General features: G+C 33.8%; 1 protein-coding gene across 4 annotated transcripts; it reads right to left on the bottom strand.

Annotated features, from left to right (window-relative positions):
- Positions 1 to 1,978: 1,978 nt before the first annotated feature.
- Positions 1,979 to 8,183, bottom strand: LOC132178307 (uncharacterized). Of its 4 annotated transcripts, none has more exons than XM_059590752.2 (7): positions 8,036 to 8,183; positions 7,794 to 7,820; positions 7,524 to 7,646; positions 5,857 to 6,103; positions 5,460 to 5,537; positions 4,872 to 4,958; positions 1,979 to 4,137 (listed from the first exon to the last, which is right to left on the bottom strand). In XM_059590752.2, exons 1-7 carry the CDS (start codon positions 8,089 to 8,091, stop codon positions 2,203 to 2,205), a joined length of 2,553 nt encoding a protein of 850 aa, XP_059446735.2. In that variant the 5' UTR covers positions 8,092 to 8,183; the 3' UTR covers positions 1,979 to 2,202. The 4 variants fall into 4 exon arrangements, with proteins under 4 accessions (XP_059446735.2, XP_059446736.2, XP_059446737.2 ...); XM_059590753.2 differs by having other exon boundaries at positions 1,979 to 4,134; XM_059590754.2 differs by lacking the exons at positions 7,794 to 7,820; positions 8,036 to 8,183 and having other exon boundaries at positions 5,857 to 5,981; positions 7,524 to 7,599.
- Between the last annotated feature and the right edge of the window lie 9,954 nt (positions 8,184 to 18,137).

Raw genomic sequence — 18,137 nt, 5'->3', positions numbered from 1 at the left:
AAAAAATGAATGAAGATAGAATAAAAATTATATTTAAATAGAATAGAGTAAAATATAGAAAGTTTATTATTTGGTACTTTTGCATAATTGCTAGTTAAACTAAAAAAAAAAATGAATTTTTTAGCCAAATTTAGTTAAATAATAAAGAGTTCATTGAAAATGCTCTAAGAGTGGTAATAAGAAACCACACGACGGATATACCTATGAATGGCATAAACCCTTCCATGATCCAATATCACCAAACTATAATAATCAAATCTTTATGGATGAAATCTTCTTTATGAATGGATTTGTCATAAAATCCACTCATTGGGCAAACTTTCTCCTATAAAATATATTACCATACCATCAAGATATAATAACACAGAAAAATATACAAATGTACGTAACATAACAACCGTCAAAAGATGTCTCAAATTGTGCACAAATAGTACATCAATTAGTAGTATATCTTAATAGGTCCATATAACCTACATGATCTTTATACAATCTCAGGGATAAAGCCTTAGCAAAAGGGTCTGCAACCATAAGTACAATACTGATGTACTCAATTGAAACCTTATGTTCATCACATTTCTCTTTTACAGACAAGATATTTTACTTCCATGCGCTTATTTCCATTAGATACCTTGCCAATATGTATTAAGGAAACTTCTGCTGCATTATCAAAAAACATTTTTATGGGACTCGAAATAGAGTCCACAACTTTTAGTTCCAGGCTAAATATTATCAGACGATTCAAATGAAAGTATTGGTGTATTGATACTATTGAAATAGCTTTGATACTATGTTGAAATAATGATAATGCAGAAATAATAGCAGAAGCAATATAGAAAATAAACACAAAGAACTTTACAGGTGGTTTGGTGTTAGACACCTACGTCTACTATTAAAAATACCCTTAAGGGCTACATTGTGCTCATTAACTCTTTTTTTTTGTTTACAATATAAAGATCTCAATTTATAGAGTAATGTTTAAATACAAGTATAATAATCAAATCTCCTTGATTTGATTACAATCTCAATATTTGATTACAATCAACCCATAAATAAAGAATATTCGATATCAACGTAATTGTGGAATATATAGAAAATATATTATATTTTTTGTATATTCTAGCATTCCCCCTCAAACTCAAGGTAGAATATTTTAGAACCTTGAGCTTGAAATCTAAAACAATAATGATGGTGGTGGTAGAGGCCGAAAACAAGCCGTAGATGGTTGTGACTGCCAGAGAAGATAGAGACTAGCGACGGCGGCAAGTAGCTGGTGAATGCAGATTCAAAAGAGCCGACAACGGGCCAAACTCCAAAATGGGTCAACAACCAGCCAGGACTGACAATGAGCCAAACTTCAAAAGGGACCGACGACGGGCCAAAATCCAAAAAGGGGCCAACAACGGACTAGGGCTGACAATGAGTCAAAACTTCAAAAAGGCCAAGTAGGGCCAAAACATAAAAAGGGTCGACTTGAGCCAAAAATAAAAAAGAGAATGAGCCCACTTGGGCGGTTATTAGATCGGCACACCAAACTTGACCGGCGCGTGGCGCTCGTGGTGACGCATGGAGGAGCGTGGCAGCGGATGTAGGGGAACAATGAGATTGTTGTAAAGAACACCTGAAAACGTCAATGACGTTGAAGGCCACAGGAAAGTGGCTCTGATACCATGTTGAAATAACTTTGATACCATATTGAAATAATGATGATGCAGAAATAATAACGGAAGCAATATAGAAAATAAACACAAAGAACTTTACGGGTAATTCGATGTTAGACACCTACGTCCACCACTAGGAATACCCCTAAGGGCTACATTGTGCTCATTAACTTTTTTTTTTTTTTGTCTACAATATAAAATATCTATTTATAGAGGAATATTTAAATACAAGTATAGTAATCAAATCTCCTTAATTTGATTACAATCTCAATATTTGATTACAATCAACCTATAAATAGAGAATATTTGATATCAACGTAATTATGGAATATACGGAAAATATATTCCATATATTTTCAATTCAATATACTCGAAAATGAAGTTTATCAGCTATGTTTCAACTTTAGCTGGTGCAATCACTTAAAATTCAAGAATAAAACAAACACACCATAGATTTTCAATCCGGTGCCTTTATGTTCATCATATTTACTGCAACAACCACAATGGCTTTTCTCTATCAGGTGAAATGAATCACCAACATGGCTCAGGCTGCCCTACCATCACCACATCCATTAGTAACTTTAACCCGAGCCAAGTGTTTTTTCCCATTAAGGTGAGAAACTAAGTTGACCTCTGAAGAGCAGCTTATATTACAGATGTTGCACCTGAAAATGGAATTCTTCGCATCAATAGCTTCATTCTTCGCATTCTTTTCTGGCACCACTTTTGTGGGCTGATCAGATTCCTTTGCAGTTGAAGACGAGACACTCTTTGGCTGGCCTTGTTCTTTTCCCTCATGGTTTGTAATAGTGCTTCCTTTCAATCCATTGGTGGATTCTATCTTTTGTGGCTTCTCAATTGGCTGCCAAGTTTTCTTTGCAGTTGAAGCTGGGGCAATGTTTGGCTGGTTCTTTGCTTTCAAAGCCTCAAAATTAGCCTTGTGTTTCTTCGTTTCAAGGTGTATATTCAAGGTTATTTCGCTTTTAGTGGTAAACTGACATATAGCACAAGTCCACTCTTTCTGGACATCCTTAGACACGTGTATATCAGGAAGTTCTACGGCTGCTGCAACTGCTACATCTGGTCCTTTAATCTCCGTAGCGGTTGATTTTTTGTTATCAGTCTGATGGAGGCTAGGCTCTGCTACAACCAGATGTGGCACCACTTTTGTGGGCTGATCAGATTCCCTTGCAGTTGAAGACGAGACACTCTTCGGCTGGCCATGTTCTTTTTCCTCATGATTTGTAATAGTGCTTCCTTTCAATCCATTGGTGGATTCTATCTTTTGTGGCTTCTCAATTGGCTGACAAGTTTTCTTTGCAGTTGAAGCTGGGGCAATGTTTGGCTGGTTCTTTGCTTTCAAAGCCTCAAAATTAGCCTTGTGTTTCTTCGTTTCAAGGTGTATATTCAAGGTTATTTCGCTTTTAGTGGTAAACTGACATATAGCACAAGTCCACTCTTTCTGGACATCCTTAGACACGTGTATATCAGGAAGTTCTACGGCTGCTGCAACTGCTACATCTGGTCCTTTAATCTCCGTAGTGGTTGATGTTTTGTTATCAGTCTGATGGAGGCTAGGCTCTGCTACAACCAGATGTGGCACCACTTTTGTGGGCTGATCAGATTCCCTTGCAGTTGAAGACGAGACACTCTTCGGCTGGCCATGTTGTTTTTCCTCATGATTTGTAATAGTGCTTCCTTTCAATCCATTGGTGGATTCTATCTTTTGTGGCTTCTCAATTGGCTGACAAGTTTTCTTTGCAGTTGAAGCTGGGGCAATGTTTGGATGGTTCTTTGCTTTCAAAGCCTCAAAATTAGCCTTGTGTTTCTTCGTTTCAAGGTGTATATTCAAGGTTATTTCGCTTTTAGTGGTAAACTGACATATAGCACAAGTCCACTCTTTCTGGACATCCTTAGACACGTGTATATCAGGAAGTTCTACGGCTGCTGCAACTGCTACATCTGGTCCTTTAATCTCCGTAGTGGTTGATGTTTTGTTATCAGTCTGATGGAGGCTAGGCTCTGCTACAACCAGATGTGGCACCACTTTTGTGGGCTGATCAGATTCCCTTGCAGTTGAAGACGAGACACTCTTCGGCTGGCCATGTTGTTTTTCCTCATGATTTGTAATAGTGCTTCCTTTCAATCCATTGGTGGATTCTATCTTTTGTGGCTTCTCAATTGGCTGACAAGTTTTCTTTGCAGTTGAAGCTGGGGCTATGTTTGGCTGGTTCTTTGCTTTCAAAGCCTCAAAATTAGCCTTGTGTTTCTTCGTTTCAAGGTGTATATTCAAGGTTATTTCGCTTTTAGTAGTAAACTGACATATAGCACAAGTCCACTCTTTCTGGACATCCTTAGACATGTGTATATCAGGAAGTTCTATGGCTGCTGCAACTGCCACATCTGGTCCTTTAATCTCTATAGTGGTTGATGTTTTGTTATGAGTCTGATGGAGGCTAGGCTCTGCTACAACCATCTGCTAATACACTAAAGACGGATTAGAAGCAAAATTGTTGTTTTGTTATTTCCACCCTATTTTTGTTGAAAAAGCATAAGAAATCCCACTGCCAAAAAGAACACAAGACAGAAGCAACAACAAATATGATCCATAATGAACATTATAGAGATCTCTAATTAAAAAATAAACATTTTTTGATTAAGTGTTTCTCCTGTATACTTCCTATGCACTTGGATGCACCCTCTTGCAATTTAATGAATTTCGATTACTTATAAAAAAAAAAAAAAAACAAAAAAACAAAACACATAAACATGGACAATTCAATTGCAGATAGTGATGACAACTGATTACCAACCAATGATACAAAAGGTCATTCCTTTGGGGCATTGCTCTTAACAAAACTTTTATGCCCCATTAATGGTCTAAACATTGACTAGGTTCACATGTGAAGCCCCACGGATATGTCATGCCAATTTTCAGTTGGTTATGTTCATTGCCACCTCCCTAATGACTTAACCAAAAACAAAAAGGAAAAAGAACAAGTGACCTCCTAGTTTCCTATACAGTCCAAGCATGCTCCAAATTGTTAACCGCTCAAATCCATGTCACTAACCCACAACTTGTAAGCATTCAAAGACCTATCACCATGCATATACTTATTTTAGTACCCTTATCAAAAATATTGGGTTTTCCACAAGAAATTTCCATGAAGCTGAAAAAATAAACGTCCACTTAAATATAAAAAGAAACCCTACCCCTTTGGCTTCAGGCACTTCCTTCTTCTCTATTACTATCAATGCTTCATTATCTTTCTGCACAGTATCAGGTGCTTTGCTGTGTGACTGCATCAAGAGAAAAAAAGTGGAGATCAGCTCTTAAGAAATTAAGTCAATAGAATATTGTACTTCTCATAAGAACATTCTTCACATCTTTTTCTTCTTCAATAAGAAAATATCAATTTATTTAGGAAAACAGAAACTCCATCAAGGATTGCTGAAATAGTCAACATTTTATTGCTAAGAGTAATGTTGGAAACCACATTTTGATCCCATAATTATCTCATAATGCTGACGAGCCAGTCCTAACCAATCCTTTGATCAGGCATTCGGTATATATATATATATATATATATATATATATATATATATATATATATATATATCCAAGGGTTGGTTGGGACAGCCACATCAACATTGTGGCCGGGATAGTTGTTGGATAAAAATTAAACGTGGTATATAGCATCAGTCTATTGCTAATATTCTTCCCATTCTTTGGGATGGCACTCATCAGACTAGTAATCATAGTTAATGTACTTGTTGCATCAGCGACATTAAAAGCTTTACCCGCTCCACTTCTTTCTTCTCTGTTGCTTCAATAGCTTTGATCTCTTCCACGTCAACGTTAGGCTTTCTGGTCTTCAGCTGAAAAAAAAAAAAAAAAAAGTCAAAGACAAATGCAAATTGTAGAGAGAGAAATTCTCGTTAGTCATTGTCTGACAAGCAATGAGATCCTAAAAAAATAAATTATAACTACAATAGGAAGAAAAAAAAATAATAATTAGATTTGTGTATCAGTCCTATGCCATCCAATTATGAATACTTTTATATTTGAATGTTTATTCCAACATATCTAATGCAGAAAACTGAGTTCATACTAAAAAGATTATATAAAAGTTTGATACAGCACACTCTTATCTGGCCTCTACCACGGTGACAGACCTAATTACCATGTAGTCCATACCTCGTTAGCAATGAGTTTCTCGAGAGCTTCAGGTCCATTCTCTTTGATATATTTCTCTGCCTCAGCTAGAAAGTGATCTCTCTTGTGTAAGAGCACCATCAACTCATTGAATGCATCAACAATAACTTGGGGGTTGATAGAGAGGTACGGACGAACAAGGTGATTATAGACGTAAAAAGAACCATCAAAGTAAGGTATAACCAGCATGCAGATGATCATTAACTTAATATGAGGCCAGAACTGTATCCTGACAATTAAAAATGATAAATGCAAAATATAAACAGGACATATCATACACATGTATTTGCAAAAAGACAAAGAAAATTCCAAAAATCTAGTCAAGCCAACCACTAAAAAAAGTATGATTTAGAAGAGCAGGCTAAACACATTGGGAAAGAATTCTGAAATTCATGAAGCCCAACCTCCAGCCTATATTTTAGTGAGCTTTAACTGGTACCCATGAACATGAAAAGGACATCTAATTTCACAAATTTTCGCTTCACTCTAATACTTGTGGACAGGACCAGGTATCATGCATCTATCCCATAATTTTCAAGAAATTTGACATGGGGACATAGCTATATGTGTCTCAAGTTGCTACTGAGCATCTATTATTCTATGTTTGAGTTTTGCTTGGGCATATCCCAAAATCATAACCAGACAAAAAAAAATAAAGAACGAATAAGTGTACATGAATTTCTTGAAAATAATAATGCATAACACCCTCATTATATGCACAATTTTGAAGTAAATATTGTTGCATTACCTCACTAGTATCTAAAAGAGCACTGGACACAAGTGAACTCAAGCGTCGCTGTTTATGCAATGATGAAAGTCCCACTATTTATGTAATGACCATGCACTGGGATCATTATCAATGAAAAGTCTCCTAAAGGTTCTCCCATTTGCAATTTCAATCTCTTTTCCTTAGTTAACCGATAGGCGATAAGTTCTTATCTGTCGCGTAAGTGTCCTACAGATAATTGGCTTTACTTCTATATACATCCACTTATATAAAACTCTTCAAGTTTGGGAAACATAATTCAGACAATGCCAAATGTATGTGTGTTGTGTGTTACTTAGCATCTGAACTTCTTTGGATTTGATCAAAGAATATTCAGACAATTTAACCTCTGGCTGCAAATAATTGTGAATCACTTTTTGGCAAGCTGATTTGGCAAAATTTCAAGCTCTGAATTCACCTCATATACACTACAGTGATTTTTGATTATTCAGAGTAATTAGTGATATCCCATGTTTACTTTCACTAGTTCTTAAATTTTTTTACTGTTACTACCGATCAGTTTGCAAGTACTTAAAAATTGGCTGCCTTTCTTTTCTTTTCTTTTTTCTTTTGGTAAATAGTGGCTGCCTTTCTTCCTTTCTTAAGCTCTAAGACAAAAGAATATCTTAGCATTTTTTTGCTTTCCTTCCAATCATGCTTTCCAAGGATTACATGAAGTGATAAGCAAGCAAACTCTCAAAATCTCCAGAGACAGTATTGACAAGAAAATGAAGAGCAAAATTGAATAAATTTACACCCAAGCTCCACAAAACGAAAAAAAAAAAAAAAAAAAAAAAAAAAAAAAAAAAAAAAAACCAACAACAACAACAACAAACAAACAAACAAACCAAAAACAAGAATGAAGGGTAATAAAGTTAATTACCATTGAAGGAGGTTCAAGAAAGAATGCTCAAAGAGTGAAACCAACGAGAAGGAAATCCAATATGTGACCAACTTCTGAGTCTCCCAATTTGAATTGGTTTCAATTGCCCGGATCGAAGCACATCTGTTTATGAAATATGTAGTTTAAATTATCATCTTCATTCACCAAAAAGTAAAATAACATCGATGAACAAAGAGCTTTACATTATCAACAAAAGGCAGAGAATACCCCAAAGCAGAGTGAGAGAGAGAGAGAGAGAGAGAGACTTACAGAGGATACCCCAAAGCAAAGAGAGGCCTGGAAGCAAAGCACAAACAAAAGGCAGAGAATACTTAGACACCCACAACTTCTTCTTCATGATCCCACACTTTCTAAGCTAGAACTTTACTATATATCTTGATTATCTTAGAAACAAAACATATGTGAAAGAAATGAATGTGAAATTTCAAACATTTTGATACATGGAAATTAATTCTTCTTTTTGATCGCTTGGTCATGAGAAGAATGCATACCATGCAAGAACGTCAAGGAATTTCAGCGCAAATTTGAGGATGCCCACTACACTCATGTTGAAGTTCAACGTTGAATCTGGTAACTTGAATCTCCAACGTTAACGCGAGTGAAGATGGAAGACAGAGAGAGAGAGGACAATGAGAGGAAAAAAAAGTAAGAGCAGTTTAAAGAGGAAAGTCAAGCAGTCGCTATTAACGTACTACGATGATACATTTCAATATAAGTGGGACCCAATTTCCAAGGTGTGGGCCACTTGAGATGCACGATCTGCTTGAACTTGAAGCATTTGGGCACTAAATGCACGTACCACGCGTGAGGTTCAGATCATTTTTAATTATATTTTATGTACTTTTAAGGGAAATTCCATACTCTCAAACATTTAACCGGGACAATATTCTATTATTAATGACAAAAATATTTTTAATAAAATTAAAATAAATTATTTTTAAAAAAAAAAAAACGAAAACTAAAAATTTTGAAAAAAATTGAGTGGAAATTTTTTTCAAAAAATAGTTTTTCTTAAAGGAAAAAAATTAAAATTTTTGTTTTTATTTTTTGAATTTATAAGGGTATTTGTCTTGTTGACAAAAATTTATGGCCTTTTTTTGTCTTTTTGCTTGCCTTGAAGGATCAATGTTTTGGTAATTTCGAGGACATTGTCTAAATTGAAAGTTTAAAAAAATGGTCTAGATTTGCAGTTTTTTATTTTTTCCCACCTAAGGTTCTAAAATAGGCACAAATGGTTTCTGATTTACGGGAAAAGACCAACTTAATATTTGCATTAAGTTCTGTTACACTCCGTCACACGTGTCACCATATAAAAATACCACGTGTCATAAAAATTAATAAATAAGAATAAAAAAATTAAACCTAAAAAAAATGAAAAATTCATGGGGTGACTGAGCACCCCATTTTGGCCAACGGGGGTGGCTGACCATTCCATTTTGGGTCATGAGCCATCCCAAGGTTTAGTTTAGGGGTGGCCAAACCATCTTCAAGGGCCTTAGAAGTGGTTCGGTCACACCAAATAGCCAAAAAGGGGGTGGCTTATGCCTGGGTGGTTCGGCCACCCCCAATGGCCAAAAAGGAGGTGGCCGGTCATTGGGGGTGGCCTTGACCAACCTAGGCTGGTGGCCACCCCCTTTTTAGCCATTGAGCCACCTCATTTTTGGCCATTGGCGGTGGCTCGACCACCCTTCAAGGGCGATGGGTGTTGGGTGTTGTTCGGCCACCCTTAATGACCAAAATGGGGGTGACCCATTGGCCAAAATGGGGTGGCCGGTCACCCCATGAATTTTTAATTTCTTTTTTTTTTAGGTTTATTTTTTTATGGGTAAAGTCCATATACTCCTCTCAAACTATCATCAAATTGATAATGTTCCTCCCAAACTACCTAAACTTGTCATATCCCCCCTAATGACGAAACTATCCCTAATCAAATAAAAACAAAAATACTAAAACTTCTAGAAAAAAAACCTAAAACTAAAATAGAAAATATAAATTCTGGCCAAATTTAAAAAAAAAAAAAAAATTCCTTTTTTATAAGAAAATTAAAAAGAAAAATCGATTTTTTTTTATATATAAAAATTGAAAATTTTCGTTTTTATTTTTATTTATTTTTTGTTTTATAATTTGTTTATAAAATAGAAATTTTGTTTAAAAAATAAAATAAAATTTTTTGTTTCAAAAAATTAAAATTTTCGTTTTGTTAAAAAAAGAAATTGGTTTTTTTTTTTAATAAAAAATTCAGTTTCAAAAAAAAAAATTAAACATTTCCATTTCAATTTTTTTTTAAAAAAAAAAAAATCGTTTTTTAAATAAAATTTTCGTTTTAATTTTATTTTATTTTTTATTTTTTTTGAATTTATAAGAATATTTTTGTCTTAAGAAATCTATATGGGCATTTTTATCTTTTTTCTAGCATTAGGGAGGACATTGACAATGTTTTGGTAGGTTAAGAATGACATTGTCACAATTAAAAGTTTGGAAGGGATATTATCAATTGAGCGATAGTTTTAGGGGGTATGTGGACTTTTCCCTTTTATTATTATTTTATTTTTTAGGACACGTGGCATTTCTCTGTGACAACAAGTGGCACCCCATTAGTTTAGGCTAACGGAACCTAGCGGATGTATTAAGTTAGTCTTTTCCCATAAATTAGATACCATTTGTGACTGTTTTGAAACCCTAGGTGAGAAAAAATAAAAAACTGCAAACCCAAGTACTAATAAAATAGTTAACCCTTAAAAAGAAAACATTGTTGAATGATAATTTAAGGGGTATATGAACTTTTTCCTCTTAAATATTTGGGAAAACTTCACTTTTGACCCTCTAACTACCACTCCTTTTGACATGCCCCACTCAAACTTCAAAACCTCTTACTTTGGACCCCTGAACTTTCAATTTCTATCACTTTGGACCCCTCTGTTAGATTTTAAACATTAAAACTTAGACAATGACGTTTATACCCCCGAATTTTTTATAAATTCCAAATTTATCCTTAATTTCAAATTAAAAATTAGAAAATAAATTATTAAAAAAAATCACAAGGTGACCCAATCTTGTAACCTTTTTTTTTCTTTTTTTTTTTTTTTTTTTTTCAATTTGTTCTTTTTTAATAAAAAGAAAATTGAAGGGTAATTTTGTCTTTTAAAGAGTTTTAACGGCAAAACATTGACAGAGGAGTTCAAAGTGATAGAAATTGAAAGTTCAGGGGTCCAAAGTGAGAGATTTAGAAGTTTGAGGGGAACATGTCAAAATGGGTGGTAGGTCACGGGTCTAAAGTGCAAACCCATTGCGAAGGGGCCTTCGATACATGGCCACCTTTGGGCAGTTGGGCCTTGTGCTCCAATAAAACCGAGTGCTACTATGCGGCTGCCTCTAGCGTCAAACATGTATTAAAAAAAATTAATTAAAAAAAATTTTGTTATTTTTTTTAGTTAAATTTCTATGAGTTAATATTTAATTTTTAATGCCTCAAAACTTTTTTCTGGATTCAAAACTAAAATTTAGGAGTGGAAAGTTAACCCTTTATGAATTGTATTACCCAAAAGGGATTCGATCATCCTAAATTTGATGCTAATGCCTCAAATTTGGTGCTAATGCCTCAAATTTGGTGCTAATACTTCAAATTTAGTACTAATACCTTAAATTTAGATTTTCCTTTAATATCTCTCTTCTTTAATTTATAAATAAATAAATAAATAAATATCTGACGTGTTATGAATGCATTCATGCATTTGGTAGATGACCATTTAGTTCCATCTTTTAGAATTCTACACATTCATGTCATCTTTTAGAATTCCTATAACATCCATGTAATACATTGATTAACCCTTTTGTTTCATATTCCTTAACCTCCCATTATGATTCTATGCCTATAAAAGGGAGTATTGAGTAATATGTAAAACACACAATAATATAGAAGAATCATACATAGTTCTTGAAGAACTAGTTTCACATATTGTAATCTATTTATCTTGTCATGTCATTTTCTTTGATTTTACAACACGTTATCAGCACGAAGCTCTAGCCAATTGTTATGTTCTTTTGATCTTCAACATCAAAAGCTATTCGTGATGTATTCTCAATTCATTGTAAGTTTCTTTAACATTTAATAATCTTATTATCTATTTTGTTAATTAACATTCTAATATATGCTTAGAAATTTTTATTGTTTTAAGAGTCATATTATAACATATGCATATTATGATTCGTGTGAGATTTATATGAACTAGAATGTTATCATACTAATGCTATGAATGTGATGTCTTATAATTTAATATGCCTGAAGCATATAAAAACTGAGTACCTTAGGATAAAGGATCCATTGACCTTGTAGAATAATTGAAGGGAGAGATACGAGTACCAGAAGACAGTTATCCTCCCAAAAGCTCGTTATGATTGGATGCACCTAAGGTTACAAGATTTTAAGAGTGTCAATGTAGCGCTCCAGAATTTTCAAGTTATTTAAATAGAATTATTTTGATGATGATGTTATTTTAATATTCATTTTTTAGCCAATGATTTTTATTTTTATTTATTTATTTTTATTTTTGGAAAATTTATGGTGTTACAAAGAGTGGTAATTAGAAAATGGTAATTGATGAAATAATGGGATAGTAAATGATAGGAAGAATAGTATTGGTAGGTAGTAAGGGAAGGTAGAATAATTAATGGTAGGTATAATAGTATAGGTATAGTAAAGGAAGGGTAGAATTGTAGATGGATAAAGGTAGGTATAATAGTATTGGTAGATGGAATAGTAAAATGAGGGTAGAATTGTAGATGGATAAAGGTAGGTATAATAGTGTTGGTAGATTGAATAGTAAAATGATGGTAGAATTGTGAATGAAAGGTAGAATAGTATTTGGTTTTTTTTTCTATAAATAGAACTCTTCCCCTTCGCAAATTTCACCACTCCCCTCCATTCTCTTCCACATATTCTTCATTCTTCCATTTTCTACTCGGTCTTTCTTCTTTCTGAAAGTGTTTACACAGAACAGAGAGAAAAAGGGCGAGACAAAGCGTTGCAAGAAAGAAAGAACACAAGAGAGAACGGACTTGAGAAATTAGTTTCAAAAGATATACTAGTGGTGTTAGTCAGATTGGAGCAACTAGATCCTTCAGACCACTTTTAGCTTCAGTCTAGATGTAAGTAAATTCACTACCCCTTTTAAAATTACTTCATGTTATGCTATTTATACATTATTGTATCAAACTATAAATGATTATGTTATTTACCTGTCATGGAGATATGTTGCATGCATGAAGGATTTCTAAAAGAATAATTTAGAAAGTTTCTATTTCTTTAAACGCTTTCTAAGTACAACAAGTTTATATTTGGAAAAGTTTCCATTTTGAGAAAAGAAAGTTGAGAAATGATGATGATTATAAGAAAGAAGAATAATGATAAACCCTCCTACATGTTGCCCTAAGATGCATCAAAAGAAGTATAAAGAAAAGTACAAGAAATGAGTTAAATGTTTATGAAAGAGGACACATGTATGGAGGAGAATATTTTTTGGCCCCAAGATAAGTAAGGATGAGAGGAGTTCGGTACCGATATTCGGATAGAAGCGAAACCACTGAAAGAGGCTATGCAAGAAGGTGGTATTCCATCAACATGACCGATGAGTGCACCAAGAAAGAGTTAATTGACGGTCGGGCATGGCTGATGCCACAATTCAATGACATGGTCACAAGGACCCGCAACCCTCGTACACAGGGGTAACAGTGTACATGGGCCCTAATATAAGAAAATGATAATATAATTTCAATGATGATATGCTATGATGATTTACAATGATGATTTATAATGATGCATAATGATGATGATTTACAATGATGATTTATAATGATGCATTATGGTGATGATTTATAAAGATGATTTATTACTAGATGTAATAGTATGTATATGCTACGAGAGATGCAATCGTACATACATGTATTATTATGGCTGGATGTATATTTATTTGTGAAAACGATTTTCAAAACTGAGAACAAGGAGTAAAACTATTTATGGTTGTGGATTTTACTTGTTGGGCCCATTTGAGTTCATTCAGTTTTATTTATTGTTTTCAGGTAGAAATGACGCTAGAATAAGAGGCCAGAATGGGGGCGGGAATAATTATTAACTTTTATAGTCTTTTCATATCAGTTATTGTAATAATATGGTATTCTGCAACTGAAGTTTAATGTTTTCTAATTTCGCTTGTAATAAAATCTCTTGAAGAATGTTTTATACATTTATCGTATCCTTTAAAATTAAGTACTCTAATAGATCTTATTGATCTTTGCAAAAACTTGTGTTATAAAATAAGAAAAGTGGCAAACTCGGCCTTAACGGGCTGGAGATGTTACAGTCAATGACTATAACTTTACACTCTCTAAAATCAGCTCACAATTAAAATTGTGTGGAGAAAAAGTCACTGATATGGATATGTTAGAAAAAACATATACCAAATTTCATGCCTCGAATGTGCTCCTGCAGTAGCAATATCGAGAGCGTAATTTTATAAGATATTCTGAACTGATATCTTGTCTTCTAGTGGCTGAGCAAAACAATGATCTATTAACAAAAAATCATCAATCTCGTCCAACGGGTTCTACACTATTTCCTAAAGCAAATAGAATCTCATTTCATGGTAATATAGGAAACCATGGTCGTGGACGTAGACGTGGTAGAAAAAAATTATAGAGGTCTAGGGGAACATACTCATAATTCTTGCAAAATAAATACTTCATACCACCAGAAGTAGAACCACACTGAGGCGAAATAAAATGAAAACAAAGGTTTACAGAATAAACCTACAAAGAACTATGAAGATAAATGTTACAAGTGTGGTATGAAAGGACATTGGTCACGTACCTGTCGTACGCCTAAACATCTGGTAGACCTATATAAAGCCTCCATAAAAGAAAATGGGATTGAAATGAATTTTGCTAATCACAGTAATCCTGAAGATTCTCCAATTTTTCCTGATACGGTAAATGGAGAGAGTAACACTCATCTTGATATTTCAGATTTCTTTGTAGACTCTTACACAAATACTGATATTCTGATTGGTGATGAATATGTCTACAACAATTAATATGTTTTCTTTATGTCTTAATCATAGTATGTTTACATTGTCAAATTTAATTGTATTTTGTTATTTCCTTTTTTATTAATGAAATTTTAATATATATTTTGTTTATATATAGAGGTATGGGTCATATTGATTCAATGATTAATTCCAAGATGATTTGTGAAGATTTGTGTCTAGCAGACAGTTGTACAACGCACACAATTCTTAGAGATAAGAAATATTTTCAATATTTGATATTAAACAAAGCTAGTGTCAATACAATATCAGGTTCATCAAACATAATCGAAGGCCCTAGAAGAGCGAATATCATATTGCCAAAAGGAACAAAATTTTGTATTGATGATACTTTGTATTCTTCTAAATCTAGAAGAAATTTAATCAGTTTTAAAGATATTCGTCTATATGGTTATCATGTTGAAACCACTAATGAAGGCAGTGACGAATATCTTTATATTACTTCAATAATTTCGGGTCAGAAGCTCATATTGGAAAAACTGTCTGCTTTCTCTTCCGGGTTGTATTATACAACAATAAGAACAATTGAATCACATGTTGTGATGCACCAGAAGTGCTCTAATCCAAAGATGTTTATGCTTTGGCATGATCATCTTGGACATCCGAAAACAATTATGATGCGTCGAATAATTGAGAACTCTCATGGGCATCCCTTAAAGAACCAGAAGATTCTTTTACCAAGTGATTATCCTTGTGCTGCATGTTCTCAAGGTAAACTTGTTATCAAATCATCCCCTCTAAGGTAATTGTTAAATCTCCATCATTTTTACAAAGGATTCAAGGGGATATATGTGGGCTGATTCACCCTTCATGTGGTCCATTTAGATATTTTATGATTTTAATAGATGCATCATCTAGGTGGTCACATGTTTGTTTGCTTTCTACTCGTAATGTTGCATTTGCTAGACTTCTTGCTCAAATAATTAGATTACAAGCACAATTTCCTAATTATCCAATTGAATCTATTCGGATGGATAATGCGGATGAATTTACATCTCAAGCATTTTATGACTATTGCATGTCAATTGGAATTAATGTTGAATATCCTGTTGAGACTTGGAATTTATGTTGGTTTTGATTTTCCTTCTATCATTAAATACCTTGAGCCTTTAACTGGTTATATTTTTAAAGCACGTTTTGAAGATTGTCATTTTGATGAAAACATATTCCCATCATTAGGGAAAGAAAAGTCGTTGCCTGAAGCACGACAAGAAAGCACTTGGAATAATTCGACGTTATCTTATTTTGATCATCGTACAAATCAATGTGAACTAGAAGTTCAGAGGATCATTTATTTGCAAAGTATTGCAAATCAATTGCCAGATGCATTTATTGACAACAAGAAAATAGTTAAGTCTCACATTTCAGCTGCTAATACTCCAGCGAAAATAGAAGTCCTTGTAGGACAATCAATTAATACAGCAACAAATGAGTTTAAGGCACGCCTGAAGCATAGAAGACCTATTGGTGCAAATGATAAGATTCCCCATAAGAGAAAAACACAAGGAAATGAAATCGGCGCTCCTGAAGAGGCCTTACCCACAAACAGGCAATGAATATTGATCCATCTAAACTTTCTGTACAAAATTCTCCTGAAAATGAATCCCCCGAAGAGAAACCTCTTGAAGAGGAATCTTCTGAAAAGTTACCCTTAAAGAGGAACAGGTAGCTATAAATAATAATATCTCAATAAATTATGTAAGTATAGGAGAAATATTGGATAGAAACAAAATTGTTGTCGACAACATATTTTCATTTAAAGTTGCATTTGACATTACCAAAAGTAATGAAGATATTGAACCACAAACCGTCGAAGAATGTCGACGTAGAAATGATTGGCCAATGTGGAAGGAAGCAATTCAGACAGAGTTGAACTCACTAGCAAAACGTGAAGTATTTGGGCCTGTAGTCCAAACACCTAAAGGTGGATCGCCTGTTGGATACAAGTGGGTATTTGTACGAAAACATAATAAGAAAAATGAAATTGTGAGATACAAAGCAAGACTTGTTGCACAAGGTTTCCTGTAGAAACCTGGTATTGATTATTAAGAAACATATTCCTCTATAGTGGATGCAATTACATTTAGATTTTTGATTAGCTTGGTAGTTACACAAAGTTTGGATATGCGTTTAATGGATGTGGTTATAGCATATTTATATGGATCACTTGATAAGGATATATATATGAAAATCCCTGAAAGATACAAAATGCCTGAAGCATATAATTCGAAATCCCGAAGTATTCATTCTATCAAGCTACAAAGATCTTTATACGGGTTAAAGCAATCCGGATGCATGTGGTACAATCGTCTTAATGAATATCTATTGAAAGAAGGATTTGAGAATAATCCAATTTGTCTATGCGTTTTTATTAAGAAATCAGAATCTGGATTTGCTATCATTGCAGTTTATGTAGATGATTTAAATCTTGTTGAGACTACGAAAGAGCTCATAAAAACTGCCACTTATTTAAAAAAATGAGTTTGAGATGAAAGATCCTGGAAAGACAAAATTTTGTTTTGGCTTACAAATTGAACATTTTCCAAATGAAATTTTTGTTCATTAGTCAACATACATAGAAAAAGTCCTGAAGCACTTTTACATGGAGAAAGCTTATCCTTTAAGCACTCCAATGGTTGTTCGATCACTTAATGTGAAAAAAGACCATTTTCGCCCTCGAGAAGATGACGAAGAAATACTTGGTCCTGAAGTACCATATCTTAGTGCAATTGGTGCTTTGATGTATCTTGCAAATTGCACACAACTTGATATAGCATTTTCAGTTAATTTACTAACAAGATACAAAAAGACCATTTTCGCCCTCGAGAAGATGACGAAGAAATACTTGGTCCTGAAGTACCATATCTTAGTGCAATTGGTGCTTTGATGTATCTTGCAAATTGCACACGACCTGATATAGCATTTTCAGTTAATTTATTAGCAAGATACAGCTCTGCACCAACTCGAAGGCATTGGAATGGGGTCAAACATGTTCTACGTTATCTTCGTGAAACAACTGACATAGGATTATTTTGTTCAAGAAGTTCAAATTCACAATTAGTTGGATATGCAAATGCAGGTTTTCTTTCTGATCCACATAAAGCTAGATCTCAAACAGGATATCTATTTACATGTGGAAGTACTGCTATTTCATGGAGATCTGTCAAGCAAACACTTGTTGTTACTTCTTCAAATCACTCGGAGATTATTGCAATTAATGAAGCAAGTCGGGAATGCATATGGCTAAGATCAGTAATTCAACACATTCGAGAAAAGTGTGGTTTATCCACAATCAAAGATAGCCTGACAATATTATATGAAGATAATGCTAGTTGTATCACATATATCAGAGGAGGATATATTAAAGGTGATAGAACCAAACACATTTCACCAAAGTTCTTTTATACACATGAGCTTCAGAAGAGTGGTGATAATGATGTTAAACAGACACAATCAAGTGACAATTTGGCAGATTTATTTACCAAAGCATTACCAA

The sequence above is a fragment of the Corylus avellana genome, chromosome 4 (assembly GCF_965113065.1).
Source record: "Corylus avellana chromosome 4, dhCorAvel1.hap1.2, whole genome shotgun sequence".
Taxonomy (NCBI): Eukaryota; Viridiplantae; Streptophyta; class Magnoliopsida; order Fagales; family Betulaceae; genus Corylus; species Corylus avellana.
This window is presented reverse-complemented; position numbering and strand designations above follow the sequence as displayed.